This window comes from Xyrauchen texanus, chromosome 6 (assembly GCF_025860055.1).
Source record: "Xyrauchen texanus isolate HMW12.3.18 chromosome 6, RBS_HiC_50CHRs, whole genome shotgun sequence".
NCBI classification, from domain to species: Eukaryota; Metazoa; Chordata; class Actinopteri; order Cypriniformes; family Catostomidae; genus Xyrauchen; species Xyrauchen texanus.
This window is the reverse complement of record NC_068281.1, coordinates 29,007,715-29,032,775: the sequence shown is the minus strand read 5'-3', so window position 1 is coordinate 29,032,775 and position 25,061 is coordinate 29,007,715. Positions and strand designations below refer to the sequence as shown.

General features: G+C 37.8%; 2 protein-coding genes across 4 annotated transcripts in view; one reads left to right on the top strand and one right to left on the bottom strand.

Annotated features, from left to right (window-relative positions):
* Nucleotides 1-2,487: 2,487 nt before the first annotated feature.
* LOC127645349 (E3 ubiquitin-protein ligase RING2-like) lies at nucleotides 2,488-8,184 on the bottom strand. Its single transcript, XM_052128938.1, has 7 exons — nucleotides 8,118-8,184; nucleotides 7,169-7,281; nucleotides 6,862-7,022; nucleotides 5,491-5,706; nucleotides 4,890-5,162; nucleotides 4,561-4,732; nucleotides 2,488-3,518 (listed from the first exon to the last, which is right to left on the bottom strand). Exons 2-7 carry the CDS (start codon nucleotides 7,253-7,255, stop codon nucleotides 3,417-3,419), a joined length of 1,011 nt encoding a protein of 336 aa, XP_051984898.1. The 5' UTR covers nucleotides 7,256-7,281; nucleotides 8,118-8,184; the 3' UTR covers nucleotides 2,488-3,416.
* Nucleotides 8,185-8,587: 403 nt separating this feature from the next.
* The window catches only part of LOC127644497 (protein Niban 1-like), a 66,102-nt gene continuing 49,628 nt past the window's right edge, over nucleotides 8,588-25,061 (top strand). For all 3 annotated transcript variants that reach the window (XR_007970669.1, XM_052127672.1, XM_052127671.1), the window contains exon 1: nucleotides 8,588-8,737. Coding sequence is in view for 2 of the 3 variants with exons in the window: in XM_052127672.1 (XP_051983632.1) it covers nucleotides 8,683-8,737 (55 nt within the window). In the remaining variant the exon portion in view is untranslated. The remainder of the gene's footprint in view (nucleotides 8,738-25,061) is intronic.

Below are 25,061 nucleotides of genomic sequence, written 5' to 3'. Positions count from 1 at the left end.
CAATTACTATATATTTACGATTTTGTGATATGTTTGTATTTTACCTTCTCCATTTTATTTTTATGAATCCTTTTGAACTTTTTTTCCTTCAAAAAAGAATTTAATTGGTTGTTTAATGCAAGCGTAGATTTAAAGAAAGGCATAGATTTGGTCTTAGACAGAGGTTGTAATGGTGGGGAAACTTCACATGAAACCTACGCCACTGGTTTTGTGGAAAGTTCCGTTGGGACAACTTCTCTTCTGCAATTGTCTCTCAAACTGATTAACTGATAACTGATTGTTCACTGCAATGTGTTTGGAAACAGTCTGAGAACCGTTTAATCCTGTAGCTGTCCTCAGCTTGCATGTGAGAAAGCAGTTGAAATGAGGTCTCTTGCTTTTACTGCCAATGAATATCTGCATAATGCTGTCATCAGCACTTGAGAGGCAGACTGCATCACACTTCATGAGCTGATGATGAAATAATGACTGTTTATTGACCAGCTTAAAAGCTCAGAACAGTTTAAAATGAACATCAAACCACATTCTCAACATATATAGGTGTGGGTGAGAAACAGAACAATATTTAAGTACTTTTTAACTATAAAATTCCTCCTTTAACTGACCAGAAGGTGGTGATATGCACAACGAAAGTGAATCACCAAAACAAAAATGTGAAAGTGGAGATTTATAGTAAAAAAGCACATACATATTGATCTGTTTCTCACCTATCATATCGCTTCAAAAGTTTGAACAGTGGAGATGTTTGGATTACTTTTATGCCGTCATTGTGATTTTTGGAGCTTCTAAGTTCTGGTCACCATTCACTTGTGTTGTATGAACCTACAGAGCTGAAATTGTTTTCTAAATATCTTTGTGTTCAGCAGAAGAAAGTAAGTCATACACATCTGAGATGGCATGAGGGTGAAAAACAATGAGAGAATTTTCATTTTGGGGTGAACTATCCCTTTCATAGATTTCAAAGAATATATTTTCCAAATATCTTTAGTGTTCCTCAGAAAAAACCATGCAGGTTTAAAATAACATGTGAATGTGAGTAAATGATGACCACATTTTCATTTTGGAGAGTTCAGGTTACGATTCAGGAATCACTATTGTTACTGAACAGATCTAATAAGGTTTGAGTGTTTCTGTAATATGGCCCGATTCTGATTTTGATAAAGGGCAATTGAGAATGAAATTTACACTTATCTCTCTCAATGTGTCAAAAGAATAATTTTAGATCTGTGAAAATGTCAGATCACTTTAAATGTCATATGGGGATTCTGTGGGGTTTCTGCATAAATGCATGGCCCATCTTTGATGTGAGAGGCTACTGCTCTTGATCCTTTCAAAGCAGCAGGGTGTGACTGGCCCCTGCCATGACCTGACTGCATAGAGATTGAACCACCCTGTGTATGCTAATAAAAACACATTTCTGAGACTCCAGTGAGGGTCAACTGCACTCTTGCTGTGAGGTTGTAAAATCAATTCTGCACAATTTTTTGCACAACTGACATAGATGACACAACATAAACATCCAGTGTGACTGTACATGAACCAAATGGCCAGACTCTCTTTTCTTGACATATAAATGACTGGTAGGTAACCTGAGGTCAGGTTAATAGGGCACTTGGGAAAGGCCACAGACTCTAAGGGTTATTCAGGACACTCACAGAAGCATAGGGAGAGATGGCAAAATGGAGATTTGTGGATGGGAACAGAACAGGACTGAAATTGCCATTAAGAGGCAAGGCGATGCCTGGAATTAAGGGAATTTATGGGAGGGGTTTTGTGCGACAGTGATGATTCTGCTCTCATCTTTGAACTTGTCACAGTAATACACTCAAATAAATTAAATCATGGACAGTGGTTCCATGCATTTGAAATGAGCCCTCTTAAATTTGAATTACAATTAAAATGAGATAATCCCATGCTAGACATGAGATTAAATCCAAACTGTATAACTGCTCATTAATCTTCACAGAATATATGGACAACCTACTATGGAGGCCTTAGTATATCTTCAGTTCAGACATGATCTGCTGAGCTGGTACACAAGAGGTGAAGCAGTCAGGTGAGCTATTAGAGACCTTACGTAATATAGGCAACATACTGCCATAAATGATAGTTATATAATTGAGTAGTTTAACATATCAGTCGTTTTAGAAAGTCATTATTGATATAGTATCTGTGTAATACAGCATAAAACATTGCATAGTTCTAAATACTGCATATCCTTTATTATATAAATCTTAGTTTATCAATGGATCAAACCTATTATTTCTGTACAAACATGTGACAGTTCTTTGCAAATATTTTATGCCCTTCTGATATTAACCATTATAAACAGATTGCTGTTATATTTATAATCATTATCATATATTGAAAAAATTCCCATATAGCCTTGAATAACCTGTTGCAGTAGCACCATCTGCTGGGGATCCGTTTTAACCCCACTACACTCAAGAACTTCTATATAAAGCTGTGGCATGACATAAATGGTGTGACACCATAATTTGTTTTGTTTTTTATTTTCCAAACAACAAATGCTGTATACATTTTTTTTCTTTCAAAAAAACAACATGAACTCATAAGTATGTCAAGGATGTCAAACTAAAAGTACTTCATGCTCTAAAAAGTTGCCTCCAATGAAATATGACTATCGAAACAGGGACCATCTTCATGTACAACTGACAGCTTAAGTTCTTTCAATTTGTAGTCGCATAACAGCCGTCATATTGGTGTAGCTTTACATTTTCCAGGTAGTTCACCCAGGCATACTATAAAGTGGTGTAGTATGTACAATCCCCAAAACACCTGATGTAACATGATCGACCAACACAGTAGTACAAACTAGTGAAAAGACAGTCGCATGACATAAGCCATCGCGTTCTCTCGTCACGTACTGGTACACAGTGGAAAATGCAATCATGTTAGTCAACAATTGTTGCTGCTACAGAAGTTGTACTTAAAATCTCTTACAGCTTAATGAAAGTCAGTCTAGTTTGATATCAAGGACACATCCATCTTCCAAAAACGGCGTCTTTCATGAAGCACTCAGTAATAATTCCTCAATGTCATGATTGCAGATGTTGAAGGCAATGTCAGTGTCCTCTTGATGAAAGGCCTCAACATATATCAATTAAATGATTGTCAATTGAAAGGATGTAGGAGGAAAATTAATCCACACACTGGTTTGACTCCCATGGCCTTCCCACCATATTCACATGGATCAACCTTGGTCTCGTTCCCATTCAAAAAGACAATTAAAAAACAAACCAAGCAGCCACAGTTATTGAGGACCTGGGGCCCCAGAAAATATTATTCTCCAGACGAGGAGGAACAGCGAAAAAAAGATAGAAAGAGGGAGAGAGAAGAGAGGACGAACCATCAGTCTGTCCTGGACTTGCTTGGGCCTTCATGTCTTGCTGAATTTATTTGTGCTCCTTTGTTGGGGCAAAGTACAACTCCATAGGCTTGTTGACTTTCCAGTACTTCTCGCTCACCAGCTCCAGGGAGAAGGAGCCATTCAGGACCTTTGAGGGGAAAGGTGAGTGTCATACTGAAGAAATCAATATTGTATGCAAGCTGCATGTGATACTGACTATCAGTATGTACTGTTATGTAAAAGGTATCCAATAGGATGTTACAATTAATCATTTTAAAATAGAAACTGCAATATGGCCTCATGAAAAAACAAGTATTATTTTGGGATATTGAATACAAAATGTATTTTATTTAATTATATTATGTGAAGAGGTTTGATTTTAGCTCTTTTAAAGAGAACTTGAGTGTGACTACCGTTAAAGGAATATTCTGGGTTCAATACAAGTTCAGCTCATTCAACAGCATCTGTGGCAAAATATTGATTACCACAAAACTTTACAATGTGTTTACAATGGAAGTGAATGGGGGGGCCAATTTTTGAATGTTAAAATACTCACTTTTTCAAAAGTATAGCCACAAGACATACAATAAGAGTGTTAACAAGATTTTAGTGTGATAAAAATGCTTGATAAACTTTTCTGTGTAACGTTATATACATTTTACAACCTCGTTACCATGACAATGTAATGACAAGAAACCCTAAAACGACTATAAAAATGACCATTTAAACAACTTTACAGCTTTTCTTTTCAAATAATTTTTAACAGAATAATTAAGTGCTTTTATAAAATTATAAGCTTCACATTTCTGTTTAAACCCTCCAAAAATTGGCCCCATTCACTTCCATTGTAAGTGCCTCACTGTAACCTCAAGTTTTGCTGTTTTTAAAGGAGGGACAAATCAAAATAACATTTTGTGGTAATCAATATTTTGCCAAAGATGCTGTCGAATGAGCTGAACTTGTATTGTACCTGGAATATTCCTTTAAAGAGTAACTCTTTCTATTGACGACAGGGGCAAAGTCCTTTCCTTCTTTTAAACTTGATATCTTATCAGCAGCAATATGATGTTAAATGTTTAGTGGTGCAGTTCAAATTGCAATGTGCCAAAATGATAGCAATAAAAAAAAACAATATCAAATCATCCATCCCTAATCTCCAAATCTGAAAAAATAAGCATTACCAAACTTACCGTAAACTGGTTGTTGGCTGTGGGAATGTAGATGGTGTACTGTTTTTCACTGGCTGCATCTACGTTGATGGGGCTTGCCTCTCCATTCTTGCGCAACTCCTCCAGGGCCAGTCTGACGGCTAGGTACTTAGAGAGGTGGTCCACTGTTGCATTCCCTGAAGTTTTGATGTATCTGGTCACAAATTCAAACTTGAATGAAACATACAGCTGACAAATGACAATTGGGAGACACCACAAAACTGAAATAAACTTAATTGAGGTTTGGGAAACACATGATATGAAGGTGGGCTGCCACTCTGTTAGAGAGCTGATTAATAGAGATGGCACACCTTGTTAGTGCAGCATCTTCTTTCTCCATCAGCGTTGGGTGTGGGCGGAACACCAGCTCAATCTCACTGGCTCCGTCCAAGGCCATGTCTCCTCCTCCATTCTCTGTGGCATTGTCCATGTCTAGACCAGAGTCGTCTGAAGTTTTGGTTCGTTTGATGCTTGGCCCGGCCTCTTGGTTACTGTGCACTGATGCATTGCTGCAGTGTGAGCTGTCCCCATTGTCATCTGCCCCACTGCCAGTCTCAATCTGGTGCTTCTTCCCCCGTTGTAATCTACAGCGCCCCGGGTGGAAAAATGATGGCAACATAATATCACAAGCAGATGATGGAGTAAAATTAAAAATACGAGAAAATTAAACATTCAAAACTCTCAAAGTGACAAATATTACCCAAGAATGTCATCTTACGGTAGAGGCAGTGAACGATTTAGCAAACTAAAAACTATCACAAGACAACTGATTTCGGCATTTGACTGCAGTAAATAAGAGATAAGAAAATGCAAAAACAGACAATTCAAATATTGATATTTAAGGAAAAGATCTTGTCCCTTCAGCCTTACACCAGACAACAATTCTTCACTGATCAGATGCTCTGTGCTGACCTGTTCATGGCTTGGATTTTTAGGCCTTCCTCAATACTGTGGTTGAGTACAAGTGGGTTGTGGTTTTTGCTGATGCGGGCCATCACTCTCTCCTGGTGTGCCTCGTACTCGTCTCTGCTGGGGTAGATCTTACTGATCAGGGCGTCAAAGTTGGGATCTGGACGGAGGGATCGCTTAGACACCAGCTTCTTTCTGCATGTTGGACACTCCTTATTCCTGTCAACCACAGAAGATACAAAATTGATCAGGTGAAAATGCAAAGAAATAGCATAATACAATCATACCGCACCTGAACTTGAAAACAAAGCAATCCAGCCAGCAATTATCATTAAAATAGTGACCATTCTAGGGCCCTATGATTTCTGTGATGTGAGAAACATGGACGGAATCCAGTCATAAAAACAGAATTAACTATAAAATTAGCAGAATGTCATGGAATTTAACATATTGGGGATAAAATTAATGTATGAAAGCACAATCAAACAAAATGTCCTAGTGTGATGATTAAACCACAAATTGCTGCAATTTAATTGAATAAATATACAGTCTGTAAATGCTATCTCATAAAAATGCATCCGTGAAGCCGGACATCATACACTAACACCCATCAAGCGCTGTGTGTGTAATAAATGACAAAGAGCAGATATAAAGAGTCTATTTTCTGCTACGTACCGAGCATATGCAGACTATATAATTATCAAATTAAATTGCATTCTCTTGCAGTTTAATAAGCACATTAGGCCATATATTGAGATGCTTATCCATAGATGAGAAGCTGTCATCAAAAACATACAAACGGAAAGTGCTTCATTCTTCGTTTCAAAAAAATAAAAATAAAATAATAATAAAAAGCCACATAAATAAACTACTACGGTATACTAAAATGTAAATGTAATATTCAATGTTGTAATAAAAAATAAGTAATATATCATTAATCATTGCATTGCATTTAATCATTATCACACAAGCAAATTAGCTGTTGTACTGAATAAATGATTTCATCAATGTTTTCATTCATATTTTGATGTTCTTTATTTAAATAATACAATGGCTTGTTGAAATTGAACTGTCTTCATTTGATTAAAGCTCTATGAATTCATTTGAATAGACAGTTTGTTTTATATACAATTAAATTAACCTTTAAAACATGGAATTCAGAAAAAATAAATCAATCAGAAAACACATAATTTGGGTAAAAATAAAACCTAAAAAAAAAAAAGGATTTCTTAGGGCCCTACCTGTCCTTAACATCACTGACCTCTTAAATCCAAAAGTTTTAATTTAGGTAAATTTCCACATTGTAGAATAGCACCATATGATATAAACCTGAGTCCATAAATCTTTTTTTTATTACGGATGACATGAACTCACCCTGATCTGAGAGCAGTGATGATGCAGTCTGCGCAGAAGCGATGTAGGCATTCCTTGGTGGTCATGGTGTTTTTCAGCATGTCCAGGCAGATGGGACACATGAGCTCACTGTGCAAGCTGCGTGGAGACACGGCTATCTCCAGACCATCTGTGATGGCTTCCTAAATGAGAACAACAGCACATAAGCTGTAAAATGGGGTTTAAAACAAAGTCCTCAAACTGTCTCTCAACCCTTACTGTGACTTTTAATTCATTATTACACACTGCAGATATAATGGGTGATGCTTCGGCATATTATTTTACTTACCTGAGGACTTCTCTGTAATTCATAGAGACTGAGCTCCCAGGTCTTGCTAAGGGGTTGCACCCCATTTGTCTGGACAGTCTGTGTCATCTGTCTGCCCTATATCTCCTTTACCTCTGTGATAAAGCAGCCAAAGAGAACAGTCTTAACATTATGTGAGGAAAACTATTTTTCAATTCACAACAAGAAGCTCCTCGTGTGATGTAGAATCAAAACAAAGCAAATATTACACATTTCACGTCACACTTCATAGGGGATGAAATGCTACGCATTGTACACAAAACATGGAAAACCTCTAAAATACAACGATCTTACAGTTTTCAATTATCCTCTAATAAGACAAGGATAATATAGACAGCTTGAGGATAATCTCTGACAAATGACATGATCTGTGATCCGGTGTTATGGTCTGCTGACTTTGATTTAAGCAGATAGCAGATGTGCGAACCAGTACAATTAAAACCATAAAACTATAAGCATGTTTAATGGGTTTTAAACATACAGCTCTGCAGCTGTTTAGAATCCTAATTTACAGTAAAAATCTATTTTACTCTGCAGTCACGGCGCTAACCGGCTAAATTAGCTCCTGAAGGCACTTCAAACTCTTTGTGTTAATGAACAGAAATAGCTTCTGCCAGCACGTATAGCATGTCTTTAAAATGATTGTGTCCATCCTCCCGCAGCGCATACATATTAAACAACCCAAAACAAAATAAAATGTAGTGGAAAGAGTCGTATGGAAAGGTTTGATCTCCTGCGCTGTCATGAAAACGCAAAGCTAACGACTAACTCTCCCTGCTAATACAGATGCTGGGGTTACAATACCCATAAAATCAAGCCTGAAAGCAGTGTCGGCATGCTTGTTGCATGTAAAACCATTTGACCAGACGGAAAACCCTCGACCAACAGAAATTATATATTAATGTTAAAAAGCAGCGGCTTACATACTTACATTTTCAATGTTGTGGATATTCTCTCCCCTGCCAGCGCATTCCGCTGAGCTCAATATGGCGGATTTTGCGTGCGCATTGCACTTTGGGAAATGTAGGATTTTAAACAACGAGTCAGTTCCGAATTATGCAAAAATTAATATAATACTATTATCTCTAATATTTTGAAACTGCATGTTTTCTTTGATATATGTTCATATTTATGTGTATCATCACGAAAAAAATAACACATACTACTAGCATACATAGGCTAACTGGAATGAATAACAAAACAGGTGAAAATATTAATAAATGTTAATTATTTGTAAATATGTCTTTCGAAAAACTTTCAACCGCCAAATCAATGTTCTAAAGATGACCCAAATCCTGTTCTTCAGATGTTGTCAGAGCTTTGCTGAGAGGATAAGCGGGCGGCGCTGCAGTTTAAGGAAGTTTGAGATGCTCTAGTCAGTTGATTTGCACTCGTCTTGATCTGACAGTCAGAACAGCCTCTGCGCTTCACAGCTGAATCGGACTAACGGGAGAAAAGAATCCGCTCGGGACAGCTGCGACACATAATTCAGCACAATGGGAGCATCCTCATCCAGTCTTTTGGACGGGCGTAAACTATGCTACATAAGAGGTAAACGGATTTCTGTATCTCACTCTCGAAAGACTTTATAAATAACGGTTGCTGCTTTCTTATGTGCAATGTTGATACTAATAATTTTATTGAATGGGACTTTCACTCGTCTATTCCTCATTTTGCAGTTTTAACCGTTTTTTGTTGCCAAAATGTAGGCTACTGCTTTGCGATATAAAGTAAATTTCAGCTTCTAATTCTCGAGCATAGCAAGACTGTTATTGTAAACGATTTCAATGATAACCAACGGTTATCAGAGATACAAACTCTATGACAAATACTGTAGTGCTGAAAAATGCCATCAGTTTATGTGACCGTTTCATGCAGAGTACACACCCACCAGGGCCCGAGCTAGTATTATTTTTATGGGATGGCCAGGAGGTGGCATGCAGAGGAGTGGCAACACTAAAGCAAGCGCCCATGTATAGTTCTTATGGATTAAGGTACCAAGTTTCATTGCAACAAGTACTAGTTCATTAATTTGAGTCACTATCAAATTATAAATATATATATATTTTACAGAAAATGTTACTATTTTTAAATTTTACAGGCAACCCTCCAATAGTCAAAACAAGCAAAAACAACCCTCCCTCTTATTTATATCATGATCAGTGGAAACATTGAAATGATTCCAAGTAGCCTACTTCAAAGAATACCATGTTACTAGTAATTTGATATGTGATTACAATATTCATATACTATTGTATTTACATGGTGCTTCAAGGTCATTAAAAAATACCATGGTAGGCTACTTCGCTATATTACCACATTCATATACCATTGTAGGGGCAGTGGTGGCTCAGTGGTTGAGGCTCAGGGTTACTGACCAGAAGGACAGGGGTTCAAGCCCCAGCACCACCAGGATGCCACTGTTGGGCCCTTGAGCAAGGCCCTTAACCCTATCTGCTCCAGGGTTATGTGCTTGTTATATTATTCATATAACAAGATTTGGGCCATACAAATTATGGGAGTTTCCCGGGAGAAATAACAAAGCGGGAGATGGGTGTGAAATACGGGAGACTCCTGGGATATGTGAAAACTAATAAATTTCACTGTATATATGCAAAAAAACCTGTGTGTATAATGTGTGACCACAATAAAGGATTCTTCTTCTTCTTGTATTAACATGGTGCTCCCAGGTAATTGTAGGCCTACATGTCAAAAAAACATGGTAACGTTATGGTACTTTTTCATGCGTTTTCATGTAGGCTAGTGAGTGTTTTGATAGTCTTTTGGTTGGAAAGTCTCTGTTGATTGATTGTAGATCCACTGCAACTAACTTTATCTTTATTTGCCTTTGTATAAAATATTCCATGAGCTAGTTGACAAGTGAGAGCACGCAACATGATTCAGCAGCGCGCACAAGAGTCATGCAAAATTAATTGCTAACCAATTCATTGTAAAGAACCGACTCAAATGAGCGATTAATTTGTGATCGGACATCCATGATTCTGATTCAGAACTGGCATTCGTAAACACCGTGTACAAGGCATGATGTAGCGGTGTAGCTTTTCTCAACACTACGTGCTACATTGTCAAAAATATATCTTCGCTACTGAAAAGCTACTTGATAGGCCTATAGCGCTACGTCTCGCTTCTCAAAAATTTGTCAATGTCAATGTCACCTTTATTTATATAGCACTATTAAAACAACACAAGTTGACCAATGTGCTTTACATTCTCACTGAAAAATAAAAATAGAAATATACTACAATAGTAATAGAATAATAAATAAAAAGAAAAACATTTAAGACGAATAAGCCATGGCAAACAGATATGTCTTAAGTTGTACTTTAAAAACATGTACAGAGTTAGCATCCCTAACATATGATGGCAAACTATTCCAAAGTCTTGGCGCTACTACTGCAAAAGCCCGATCCCCTTTCTGGCTTAACTTAGTCCGTGGAATTTTCAGCAACTTTTGAGTTGAAGATCTCAAGGTTCTTCCTGCTTGATACTCTATTAACAGAGCTGATAAATAAGTCGGTGTAAGCTCATGGAGTGATTTATACACCAATAAAAGAAGTTTAAAATCAATTCTATATTGTACAGGAAGCCAATGTAGAGCGATCAAAGAGGGAGTGATATGTTCTCGTTTTTTAATATTCAATAATAATCTCGCTGCCGCATTTTGGACCTTTTGCAGCCGTAGAATAGAAGCTTGACTAATACCCTTATATAAAGAGTTACAATAATCAAGTCTTGACGATATAAGCGCGTGGATAGCAATTTCAAGGCTCTTATACGTCAAACACGATTTCAAAAAATTAGGTTAAAAATTTAGTTAACCTAATAAATTCGCTATTTGTAGCGAAGCTACTGCCAATTCCTGGTTTTGATCAACAGTCATACTTACTGACCGATTCAAGCACCGAAATAAATAGTTTACATAATATGTTCATTTTATTTCTTCATCTGCTACTATCAGTCTTGGGATTTTCTTAGTCAGTAGATGAATAGGCCTACATAGATCAGCATTTTGATTAAGAACATCACTGATTGATCTAGTGGTAACCATTTTCCTTTAGTTTTTAGAGGTTTTGAATTCTAATTTGCCCAAATATACTTTTCATTTGAATAAAACAAGATTACATCTGTACATCAGTGGATGGGTGATATTCTTTTAAAATAAAATGCAATAAAAGATGCGGGTAACGAGAGTAGCTGAAACACATTCTGTATTCTGTATACGAAATAGCCAACTGGGTTGTAGGTTGCAGGTTGAGGTCACAAATGGGTTGAAACGTGTAAGATGTGTCGATTGTGTGAGTAGGAAGCATTTCATACAAGACCTGGCAACTGGACAACCTTGGAATAATATACTGCTGTGATTATTCATATAACAAGATTTGGGCCATACAAATTATGGGAGTTTCCCGGGAGAAATAACAAAACGGGAGGGAGGCGGGAGATGGGTGTGAAATACGGGAGACTCCTGGGAAAAACGGTAGTGCTGACAGGTATGGTGCATAGTGACAAACAGGTGTTTAGGAAAGTGCTGAGGTAGATTTTGTTGCTATTTAGTGTTTTTGGAGAGAATAAAATAAATTTTACCTTTTACCACGGGGGGCTTTAAGCCCTGCTGTTCCCTAATGAACAAATGCGCTTAATGTGCAGTCTATTATTTTGTGGACCTGCTTGTAATTATACACATATAGTTTATTTGTTATTAATGATAAATAACACTGTTGCAATATTGTTATTACTCGAGTAATTTGTTTTTACTTGTAATGTGTGTAAGATAGAGACTGTAATGTAAAGTATTACCACAATGTCTTTTTCTCCATAAGGTTTAAAACAATGATTATGTTTTCCACCGCACTTTTGCAGAGCTCTTTCAAATCACTGACATACTGCCACTTGGAATACAGTGAAGTATACATGTACTTTACATGAATATGACATATTCTGAGTGCATATACTGTAGAGATTGGGTCTCCTTCCCTTGACGGTGAGCACAGCTGTTTCTGCTAAATGGGGATTGTTTTGCTTTTATTTCATCTGGCTAACTGTGAGCAGGAAGTATGGTATATTGGACCAGAGTGGAAATTCATTCCAACATTCACTTCTCTTTATTTTTCTGTGTTTTTAACTGAATATTTACTCCCATTTCATCGTTATCTTCAGCAAGTGAGACTGTTATCTGAATTCTGGATATAATGGTTTCCTAAATTCTGCATTAATTTCAAGTTGTTGTTTTGAAGCTGTAGTTTATTAAGTCAATGCACTTATGAGTGTAATTTAAGAAATCGTAAATAGCAGTTGTCTTATGGAATTGATACATTAAATCTAATACAGATGTGTGGATAAATTGGATTGAATAATAATCAAAGTAGAATTTCACTAATTACAATTACACTTATGACATCACAGTTGTGTGGTTCAGCTGTTAAATTATTAGCAGAAGAAGCATCTGCGTTGTAAACAGAAATATTAAGGGCTTCAGTCTTTGAGTGAATGATGCCTTTGTGCTCCAAAAACTCAGGTTATTTGCCACGTCCTCTCGGCTTTTTTGGGACCTGGCATGTGTTTGCACAGAGCTGTCCAATGTATACACACGCAGGTTAAGTGAGGACTCGGATAACTCCAGGGTTTCTGATGTCATTTGCATGCTGCATGTTAGATTAGATTTGTTTTCTGTTCCATAACAGATGATTTAAACAGCCATTATATGTGCTGGCTGAAAATATAAAGAATAGAAATGAAGCAGTGTAGGAGTAAGGTCTGACATAGATGGTCAAATTCAAGGCAACAGCAGCATATAAAAGTTGCACAGAATGTGTCCTTAATTATGGAAATGCTGTATACACCACTCCCACTTCCACTAAGCTCCTCAGATGATGTCTAACTGATTTTGCACTAACTGGGGTTGATTTGGCTGAGAGGGGCTTGAGGTAGTCTGGGCTCACCATCACATATGCTGCAAAGTGACACGTATTTTTCAGTGTGGAGACTTCTTCTTAGTCAAATTGTGATGGGCTGAAGTTTATGATCTTGTTTTGTTGAACTTGTTTTGTTTTATGGAAGACAGAGGAATGCCAGCATACAATCTTCACTTTCACAGATTTTTAGCATGGCAGTTTGGTACTCTCGTCAGCCCAATCACAGCACATCATTTTGTATGACTTGAATTGTCACTGAGAAGCCAATTTTTTAGGCCCACCCATTTTTGGAGACCCACCCTGCCCCTGATTTTCTTTCTCCTTTGTCGTGACTTTAGTATGATCTTTCTTCTTGACACCCTGAAACAAAGTAATTTAGTATAATTTTCCTGATTATCTAGAATATAAAATTTTATTAGTTGAAGATTTTTAAGGCAATCAGTTTGCATGCTTTTTCTGAGTAAACATCCTTTCCCTATCTGTCACTCTCTCGATGTTGTGCCAATGTAGTGATACTAGGGGTTGCACTTGGGAGCCTCAAACACCTCTGATATTTGAGAAAAGGCCAATGAAAATTGGCGAGTGGAATTTCCGTACCACTTCCCCCGGACATACGGGTATAAAAGGTGCTGGATTGCAACCACTCATTCAGATTTGTTCTTCGGAGCCAAGCATGTCTATATACTCCACTGCGTTTCCATTCACTGCAAATTCGATTTTTTTAAGCTGTTGGACATACAGAGCATAGCAGCAGGTTCTCCCCCTCTCGCACGGATAAGTGGAGAGAACGCTGCTGGGCACTTCGACAGCCACACTAAGAGAGTATATCTAAAAGATAAATATTCTTCTAAAAGAGTGAGCACTGATGGAAAGCATCTTTTTAAAGATGCCTTTCCATCTGTGTGTAGTTCCTGGATGCGGTCGATATCTCTCTGATGGCCATGATTGCTGCCTCACATGTATGAGCAGTAGCCACGTGGAGACAGCGTTCGTGGATGGTTCATGTTCTCACTGTGAGAACATGACCATGGCAACGTTGCAGTTGTGTCTTTCCTTCTTCAGAGGGAAAGCCACCCCAGTCGCTCCCCTACTCGGTCCTTCCCTTCTACGATTTGAGGGATCCCAATGGGAGTGGTTTCGCCAGGTGAACCCCCACAGACCTCCCATTCCCCAGTATGCTCATTTGCTCCAGTCGTGTTCTGGGATGAGACAGTCAGCTTGCCCCAGGGCGAGTTTAATGTCTCTTTTGGGGCTCGAAAGCAGGATGAGCTCTCGATCGCAGCATCGGAGAGCAGGCTGGCATGGTCAGACTTGGATGACTCGGCTGGGTTCCCACCTTCGGGTGTGGTCGCCCAGTCTGAGACTGACGCAGAGCTGACCGCCATGCTTGCCCGGGCTGCCACGAGTGTCAGGCTCAAGTGGAACCCTCCACCCTGCCCTGAGCCCTCACGGCTTGATGACTGGTTCCTGGCTCAGAGCGCCACTCACAGCCGCACCCCCACCCTGGTTCCATTGCATGAGGAGCTCACAAAGTCATGGCAGGCACCTTATACTGTCTGGACCCGACCTCAGAGCTTCTCCGCTCTCACTACCCTTGGTGGGACGGCCAGGGGTTACACGGATATTCCTCAGGTGGATAAGGAAAACGTTGCCACCTGGTGCATTGACGACTCCATCCTTCGGTGGAGGGTCAGGAGGAGAATCATTTGTTCCCTTTTGTGTTCATTTTGCCACATGCCTGGTACCCACACTTTAAAAGAAAGAGCAGTTTCCTCACTCCCTGGGTCACACACTCTGTGTTTATCGAACATTCGTGGCTCGGGCGCTACGAATGCAGTTCCCTGCCTTCACGCACCCAGCTGCGGCACATACACACCCACAGCCTACCCCCGTCGCTGACCAGTTCTATGGTGGGCACGCGGTGCAAGGAAAGTGCTTTAGCGGTTCTTTCAGCATAGCCACAGGCTCGAGATGCCAGGCTCCTCAACTTGGCAGTTCCTGCTCCACCCCGCCACGAGGCCCATCCGCAGGTACGTCAAACACGACTATCACCTTGATGCCCCTCGCTCTGAGGTTGGAGGTGTGGCTAAAGGCCTCCAACCCATCACGTTGGCTGGCCAGCTACGCGATTCAGTTCACCAGGCGCCCACCCATGTTCAATGATGTTCATGTCACCTTGGTAAGAGGCGAGGACGCAGCTGTCCTTCATTGGCCTTTTCTCAAATATCAGAGATGTTTGGGGCTCCCTAGTGTGACTCCTAGTGTCACTACATCAACACAACACCTCGTTCCATCCATCAGGGAACAGAGATTACAACAGTAAACAAGACGTATTTGGCTCAAGTAAACTGAACTTAATTTGTTAAGTAACGCATCTTTGATTAAAGTATTATTATTTTTATTTAATCATTTAAATTGACATCTAATACAGTATAATGGAAATTATGACTGGAATCTCATTTAGCCTAATGGCACATTGGATTTCCCACAGCACTTCTTAGTGTGCATAAATATGTACTTTTGTAAAGTTGAGTAAAGGAGACTGGCTTTGATTCAATAAGCTCCAAAAGTTCACCAGAGGTAACAATAATCACCCTAACGGTGACTTCGGGCAATTCAAAACTACAGTATCAACCAGCTACAACAAAACAACAGCAATAGTCATAAGAATTAAAACTATATACATTTTTAAAGTTATTTTTCTACATAAATTCCCTTGTTTAGACCAAACATGCATAATTTATTCAAGCACAAGGGCTTATTGGTATTCCACACAGCCACGATTGTGTTCTTGATAATTCTGAGTTAGTAGGATTCAAAGCCAAAGTTTAAAGAACATATATATTTGAGATCTGATTACAAAATGTGACATTTCAAGTCATTGACATTTTAATTAAGACCACTTAAATGTTTTTATTAATGACAACTTTAGAATTTAGAAAGTAACAGTAACTTAAGTTGAGTAAACTATTTTTTACAACTTGAGATAAATATTAGTATTTACAGTAGATTCAGTAATGTAATGCTATGATTAAAATTTAGGGTGTTTGTTTATGATGTTAGATGTATATATTGTTTCTTATGTATTTTATATCACCAGACTGATAAACGAAGTAATGCTGATGAGATACAATTGGAATGCATGTGTTTAGTCATTACAACAACTGTATTCAAATCATTTTGAAAGAGACTTTTGGATTGAGAAATCCTTTTTGGAAGCAGTACGATCAGACAAACACAGCTCTAAGAAGATGATTTATCCACAAATGTCATGCTTTACAACGACAGCACTTCAAGCATATCTTGTGTTCTGTCTCAGCACAGTTTAAAGCACACTGCCTGTGCCCAATGAGGTATTTTGGCACCTTGCTGTGGTGTCCTGTTCAGCTAGGCAAAATAGCTTTGGAAGGAAACAGATGACACAATCCTTCTCTGTTCTTCAGCTGTTATTTGTCCTCCTGGCTCTCTTATTTCAACATCTCTGCCATTTTAATATAAAATTTAAATCTGGATCCACTTTCCAAATCCAGATGTTTCAAAAAGAAAGTTACACTTTTAGAATTTGCTTTAATTTGTATAGGAATACTGTGTATTTAATAGTGAAGTAGGCCTATACTTATGTCATTTAATCCTGAAACAGTCATTGAAGTATGTATTAAGAAGTGTTCTATAGTTTTTTTTATATATAAAAAAGCTGGTCTCTAGTATCACATACATGTGATCTGATTACCATGTTATTGGTTTAAAAACTCAAAGTTTCATTTTATGGTTGACTATATGCTCCTCCATTTTTGTGATTGATATTTATGCTTGAATGGAACATTCCATTCAGATTTACACTGAGCCTCACATCATATTTTCTTCATGACTTACAAAGAGTCCTTAATTTGAAGCTTGCAATGAGGCTGAAATGATCATGGTTGTTCATGCTTACTTCTGTCCTATGCTTATCATGTGAGAACCCTACATGTGGGAGGAAGATGTGTATCAATATCCATGACAGACACGCTCACTTTTCACTCCTTTCCATATGGTGAAGCTTAACATATTTTTGCCTTTTCCTTTTGATTAAAGGTGCACTCAGTAACCTTTTTGTTTGTGTCATCTTGGAATTGCGGTGGCACCTAGCATTGTGGATGCAGCATCATTGAAAATCAATAGTTTTCAGTTGCAGATGCCATTGTAGCAACACCATTCACAATCACAACCCATGATTAATAACCTTGTTTCATGAACATTAGGTGACAGTGGCAGCATTTTTGCTAAATTAAATTACATGCCTTATTACACGTTTGGCTACAGTTTCCCACTGAAATGTCCAGTAGGTGGCACCATAAGCGGGTGAAATTGTGTCGTAAACAGATCAGGTTTTTAAGGTGAATTTTAGATGGAGGTTTTAATGAGTAAAACTTACCTCCCTAACCACGAAATTCAAAGAGGTAGACACAAAATAATACCCAATCAATACCCTTAACCAATGCCTTGAGCCAGACATGGGCAACATACGGCCTGTGGGCCGTATCAGGCCCTCCACATGATTTAATGTGGCCCGCGGCTCATTTATCATGAAAGCATTTTTAATTTTCATTGGATATTTCAGTTAACTTGCATTGGGACCTAACATGTCTCCACAAGCGTTTGACATGCTCAGGTTTGCCTGATAAGAGACACAACACCCCAAGTTTCAGATTTATACTTGCCCAAATTGGAAATATTTTGTCTAATGTTATACTTATTTTGTGCAATCTGGCAACCATGCACTTGAGTGTGCTCTTTCTAGCTCTCACTTTGAACAAACTTAGCGATCTGTAGTGGAATATTCTGCTCAAGGAAATGTTATACGGCTACTCTGTGTCCATTCTTGAGGATGCTTGTGATGTTTAGTGCTACTTTGCAGGTAAACATTCTCAGTAAACTCGCCTGCTTTGCCCAAACATTAAAAGTTCTATAATTATTTTTTTTTTATTTATTAAATCAGACCCCTGATGTAAAGATTGTTAAATTGAATAATAAATTAACAGGGAAGTAAATGGTAAAATAAATGTATAAGCTCAGACTTTATTCAGATTTTTAATGCCTGATAGAAAAGTATCTACCTTTGTAGAGCAATACAAAACTTTAGGCAATTGCAGAATAGTCCCATTAGTCACAGATACACTTCAGAAAATTGAGTACACTTAAAAGTTACAAAAAACAAAAATCAATGCAGAACATTGTATCTCAAAAGGAATACAATGTGGCCCCCATGCACTACTTAAAGCCCGATGTGGCTCCTTTATCAAAATAGTTGCCCACCCCTGCCTTAAGCTAACAGATAGTGTCCAAAAACAAAATGAGAAATAAAAAGCACATTTTCTACAGCAACCATTTCATGACACTCTTTTCTTATGTGTCAGCTTGTATGCTTGACTGGTCTCGAACTGCAGGCTTTCGAGTTCCAAGTTCAAAAGTCTATGAGGTGAGCTACTGCAGAAGCTGCTAACTGTGTTGGAATAAGTGTGTAAATATAGCTGATTCTGTAATACAATGGTTAAAATGTATTGTTTTTCAAATGATATGTTAGAGGAAAAGTGTATCGATATCATATCATTGCAGTGTGTGTGAATAATCGTGTGAAAAACAAGTGTTTATAAAGTCATAATCAGCTGTTGTAGTCGTAATTTGTGTGAAAGTGAATAAAATGAAATTGTTGCAGTGCCTCTGGTAATAATTGCACCAGAAAATTGCAATGAAACAGAATTCGGCATGTAAAATGTTGTTTTAGTACAGTTCATTCTATGAGACTAGGTTGATTCATTTAATCCAAGAATGAAAGTGTCCAAAGACAGGGCAGTTATTAAGATTAAGCGAATAGTATTTTACTGGTCATGTGATTCTAACATGGCCGCCCGCCCTCATGAGGAAAGCCTCTCATTGTAAAATAAAACAGCTTTTCTAATGTCATGTGAGTGGTCATGATTATGTACCAATTTTTAAAAATGTATGACAATTTTTTCTAAAGAGGAAAACATTACTGATTGCACCTTTAAAAAAAGTGTCCAAACATCCTGCTGCTTTCCTATTCCCCAAATATCCTGTTCCCATTCTAAAACATTCTGACCACATACTGCTGACAAATTCTTCACAAATTAGGTACAGAAACTGCCAAGATTTAATATATGGTGTGTTGAAAATTTATTTTTGCTTTCCAGAGCAAAACTTCTCACCATGGTGGTTGCCAGGGTATTGCTATGTAGTAGCTAGTGTGTTTTGGATGTTTACTAGGTGGTTGATTATTGGCACAAGTCAAAAGAGCCCATCCTCAAATAAATAGTTCATCCAAAAATTCTCTCATTATAAACAATTTAAAGTTACAAATATTTTCATTATCATTATTTTCAAAATATTTTTATTATTTGTTTCTTATACTAACCTATCAATTTGCTTCACAAGACATTTATTGATCGACTGGAGTCTTTGTGGATGTGGATTACTTTTATGCTGCCTAAATATGCTTTTTGGACTGTCAAATAGCCAGCAGCCTGATGACACCTGTTTAATTACATTATAAGGAACTACAGAGCTTCAGCATTTTCTAAAAATCTTTATTTGTGTTCTGCTGAATAAAGACACATCTGGGATGGCATCAGGGTAAGTGAATAATGAGATAATTTTTATTTTTGGTTGAACTAATTATTTAAGTCTCTGTGATATTCTGTCCCCTAGCTAAATCTATGGGATTCATTCACCTGTTGTAATCATCCACCTGTTGCAATTCATAAATCTGATTGCTTAGAAAAGTATTAGCACACCTCTCCTCAACAAGATAAATGATTTGAGGAAGTCAGGTAGCAAAGTGTAATACTTGGGGTTAGGGGTTTTGAAAAACTTTTCTGTGTCTTTGGGTGTGTTTCTACTTTTGGAACAAGTGTTAGACAGTGAATCATTTTAGTTCTGATGGCATGGTAGGAATGAGAGTGTAATTCTGGGACGACATACCAAACCTCTGGAGGAGAAGAGCTCGACGCTGAGGAACAGCAGTCGAAAGTTGAGACCCACGCCCTCTGAAAGATGAATGTAATTATTCTAGTCACACACACACACACACACACACACACACACACACACACACACACACACACACACACACACACACGCACACACACACAAACACAAAACTGTGTATGGATTGAAAACATCCTGCTCATGAGTCCACACTGACAAAATAATGTAGTTATTTCAAGAAAATCTCACATTTGCCATGAGATCTGAATGTGAGTGTGTGTGTGTGAGAGAGAGAGAGAGAGGGGGAGAGATAGACTTTTGACTTTAACATCTCTTCATTCACTAAGATTAATAAAATATTTTTTCTAAAAGATACATTCCCAAACAATAACAATAGATTAACCTTATCACATATAACATTCTTACATTCAAATCAATACATATACATACATAAAAAATTTACCTTAAATAAAAAAAAAAAATAAATAAAAAATAAATATATATATATATATTTATATATTATACAAATTTAGGAATAAAATCTCTTCTTGATCAACTACACACAACACTTCTGCCTGTCCCCAAATCTCACTGAAGGCAACCACATTTTTTATTAACTTAAAAAGCAAACTTAAATCCTTGCAGATACAAAAGCCTTTAAAATAAGTTCAGGTTCAGTCGTTCCACTATCCTTAAACTTATTCTTCGTTGTAATCCATATTGCCAACTTTGCTTCACCAATTAAAAAAATAATTAAAGAAATTATTTTTCTATCTGTGGCAACATACTTTGGGCCAAATATAAATATATTTTCATCCATATCATCTCCAGGTGCTCTAAGCACTTCTTTAAAATCTGGAACAAATCATTCAACCTAGAAAAATCTAAAAATAGATGCTTTAAAGTTTCTTCATGACAACAAAATAAACATTCTTTCCCCATGGTGGGGTCAACGCATGCCAAATACCTATTCGTCGCAAATGCCCAATGTACAATCTTCCATTGAAGATCTGCAATGTGTTTTTTAGTGGGTAACTTAAACAGGGACCTCCAACATCCAACACCTAGGAGATGAGTCTTGCTCAAACAGATACAACCCTTTTGATTCTTTACAATTCCTCTTGATGAGATTGATGAGAGACTTTCACATATGATAAATACAGGGCTTTCTTTGAAACATCTTCAAACACATTCAGTTGAGGTATACAGAAAACAAGTAGTGATCCTTTTTTCAGGCTTTTCATCTATTATTGAAATCTGAAGATTAGGAAAACTTTCATTTCCTCCTCTTGTTTACCACAGTTATTTTCTATTATACTTTGTAGATAGAAGGAAGAAAAGAAAACATTTCCTTCATTACTTTTTCCATAAATCTCACAGACTTAATGCCTGTCAAACTACACAATTCTTTGGGAACTTACCATTCTTTAGATTGGACAAAACTGTGCATTTTGTTCTCACCATTGAAGTTCGCAAATTTGTCATTTTCAACACATTTGCTTGTATTAGAGGGTTGTTAAAGGGTGGTTCATTTTTTATCCAACCGTCACAATTTAAATCCCTCTCTACTTGAAAAACAGAATTCCACACTTTCATTATTGATTTATAAAACAGAGAAAAATCCTTCCATTCCATATCTTTCAGGCTAATTAAAAAAATTAAAATCATATTTAAAACAATTCATACTGCATAACAAGGAACAAGCTGTTTCAGCCCAACAGATATTTCCAGAGTACAGCAACTTCTGTGCAGTCTGCAGCCTGAAAGCCTTAATTCTGCTTTTTATATCTATTAAGCCTTGCCCACCTTCAATAACTGGTAAATATAAAATAGCAGATTTTACCCATAGACTGTAAAAAAAGATGGACGACGCCCCTTCGCTCTTTTCCATTGGTGAGAACTGAAGCCGCCAGTGTCCCGATATGGCGCTGACATCTTGGGACTTGAGTCTGCGCAGTTGCGATTTCGGGACCAGACCTGCGCAGTAGTGAGCAGGAAGTAAAGCTGCAAAATCAAGGCCCCGCCCTCACTCTACTGCAGAACAACCCATTATGATGGTGTGAAATAATTAATTATAGAAATTTAGATATTAAATTTAAAGCTCCAATCTCCTCAGTCCTCCGAAGATCCTGAAAAAAAGTCAGTTGGTGCTTCAGTGACTACTTCGCTCAGAGAACCTGTCAATCACAACTGTCAATCATGATGTCACAGCACCGTTTTTATAGCATCAAATAACTAACTAAAAACAAACTTATTTTGAAAACAAACACTTGAAATTACATCAACGTGATAGAAACTACAGTAAATGACAGAAACTATCTTTGGAAAAAAGATATGTGAAGTGTTATTTAATTGTTTAGTTGGTCTCACGTCCCATTGAATAACATGGGGAGGCGGGGTCATTTTTGAGGGCTTGTGCGGCACGCTTGATTTTACCCAGTGGTGACCCGACCAAAAGAAGTCATTTATTTTCTTTCATTGTAAATGAACTACTTCATCAGGTGGATTCAAGAGATTTAGTTTATGCCAAAGTGCTGAAGCAGCTAGATTGTTTGTGACCAAAACTCTACCCCTAAATGATAACTGAGGCAGCACCCATGTCCACCGTGACAAACGGTCACACATCTTATCATACATTCCTTCTCAGTTCTTCTGAATATATTTATCAGTTCCTAAGTAAATACCCAGTATTTTCTGACTTTCTTTACCCCATTTAACACCTCCTGGTAAGACTGGTAGCTCTCCTCCAGTTCAATTTCCTAAATTTAAACCCAGTTTACCTTTGCTAAGAAGGCATTTTTGTACTTCTTTAAAACATCTTTTAAAAAAAACACATCTCTTTTGCTTTTGATAAACACAGTGACGTCATCAGTATAGGCAGACAAATTAGGTTTAGCTTTTTGTCTTTCAATTAGAAAGCCATCCAAATGTTTCCCAGTTGACAAAGCAAAGATTCGATGGCAAATTAATATAACATTTCACACAAAGTACAACCTTGTCCAATACCTCTACGTACTGACACTGGTTGACCTCCTCCAACCTTTAACATTGTAGAAATACCAGAATATAAGAGTTTATGAAAATAATCCATGAAATAAAAAGATCACCAAAACCAAAAGCTTTAAGGGATCTAAACAAATAAAAGTGACTGACTCTATCAAATGCTTTTCTTGTCACCATCCCTTCTTGCAATATCTATTATATCACGAACAAGACAGACGTTATCCATTATAGTTGTGTCAGAAATACAATACATTTGATAATCATTTACTATGTGTTCTAAATACAATTTCAATCTATTTGAAAAACATTTCGCTAAGATTTTATAGTCAGTATACAAAATTGCCACTGGTCTCCAGTTCTTGAAAAGACCAAGATCGCCTTTCTTTGGTAACAAAGACAAAACGGCTCTTCTACAGCTTGTTGGCAGTTCTTTTTTCCTGTAACCTCAAGCAAATTGTCTTTTAATAAGTCCCAAAACTGTTTATAATATTCGGCAGGAAGTCCATCAATTCCAGGTGCATGTCCAGTGGATAGCTGATTAACAGCCTTTGTTATTTCATCAATATCAATTTCAAATTCCAGTTGATTCCTCTGTTTATCAGTCAACTTTATTAAATATTTAAAAAGGTCATCCATACAGCCAATTTCACAAGGACCATACGAAAAAATTTCTGTATAAAAATCAATGGACATTGTCCTCATTTCTTTAGGATTAGTTGTCACAGTTCAATCCGATTTCATTAGATGTAGCATCGACTTCCGCACTCTTATTAAAGCTCCCTTAGCTCGTTCATGCAGAAGTGAGATCAAAGCTTTCCTTTTTTCATTCAATCTTTTTGTTGATTCACCAATTCGGTTAATTAGACTTCTTTCAATTGATTTGATTTCATTTTCCAATTCCATAACTGTTTTTTTTTTAAATAATAATTTGCATTGACTGTATAATTTTGGCAAAATATCCTTATGTGTGCTTTCCCTACATCCCACCAATGCACAACATCATCAAAATCAGTCTTTCGCTCTCTCCATTTTGCCCAAAATAAATGACATTTTTCACAAAAGAAAGCATCTTGTAGCAATTTTACATTAAAATGCCAATAATAACTATAACAGCTTGTATTTTGAAAATTAAAAACAATCATCCATAAATGATGATCTATAAAACAATTGGGGTAAATACAGGCCTTTAAAATTATATTACACCAGCCTTTATTAATGTAAAAACAAAAGCAAAAAAATCAGCAAAGCTGATGTGGTCACTTACACCAAGTATATTGTTTTTCTACTGGATGTTGTACTCTCCAAACATCACTGTCACCCGCACAAGAGGAGACAGTCACAATGTTGGTGAGAACTGCTTTTATTGTATTAAAAGCAGGCAAAAGTACAAACAAGGGCAAATCCAGAGAAGAGTGGTCAGGGTGAGCGTAAGGTCGGAGCCGGGGAATCAAGATAGGGCAAAGGGGCAAATCTACCAAAGAGTGGTCAATGAGAGCGGGAGGTCGAAGCCGGGAAACAGGTAACAACTAGACGGGACTAGCAAGGGCAAAAGACAGGGTAACTAGCTGGGATAACTAGTGCTGGCAAAGGGGTAAACTAGAACAATAACCAACAGGAGTGAGACGAATGTGCTGTGATATATATAGAGGCGAGTGCAGGTGTATACAATGATGCGGTGATTGAGACGAGTGCAGGTGTATACAATAATCTGGCGATAGGGAGCGGGCATGTGAGCCCGAGGGAGCAGAACGAGCGTGTGAGCTCGAGGGAGCAGAACGAGCATGTAAGCTCGAGGGGGCGGAGAGCGAGCGGGTAAGCTCGCGGAGTGAGTGTGCGTGTGTGCCCGACGAAGCGGGGAGAAGCAGAGGAGCGGAGTTCGTGACAGTACTCCCCCCTCTGTAACGGACGGCTCCTGACGGCCGCGCTTGGTTGCGAGGAGTGCGACCTCTGGGAAG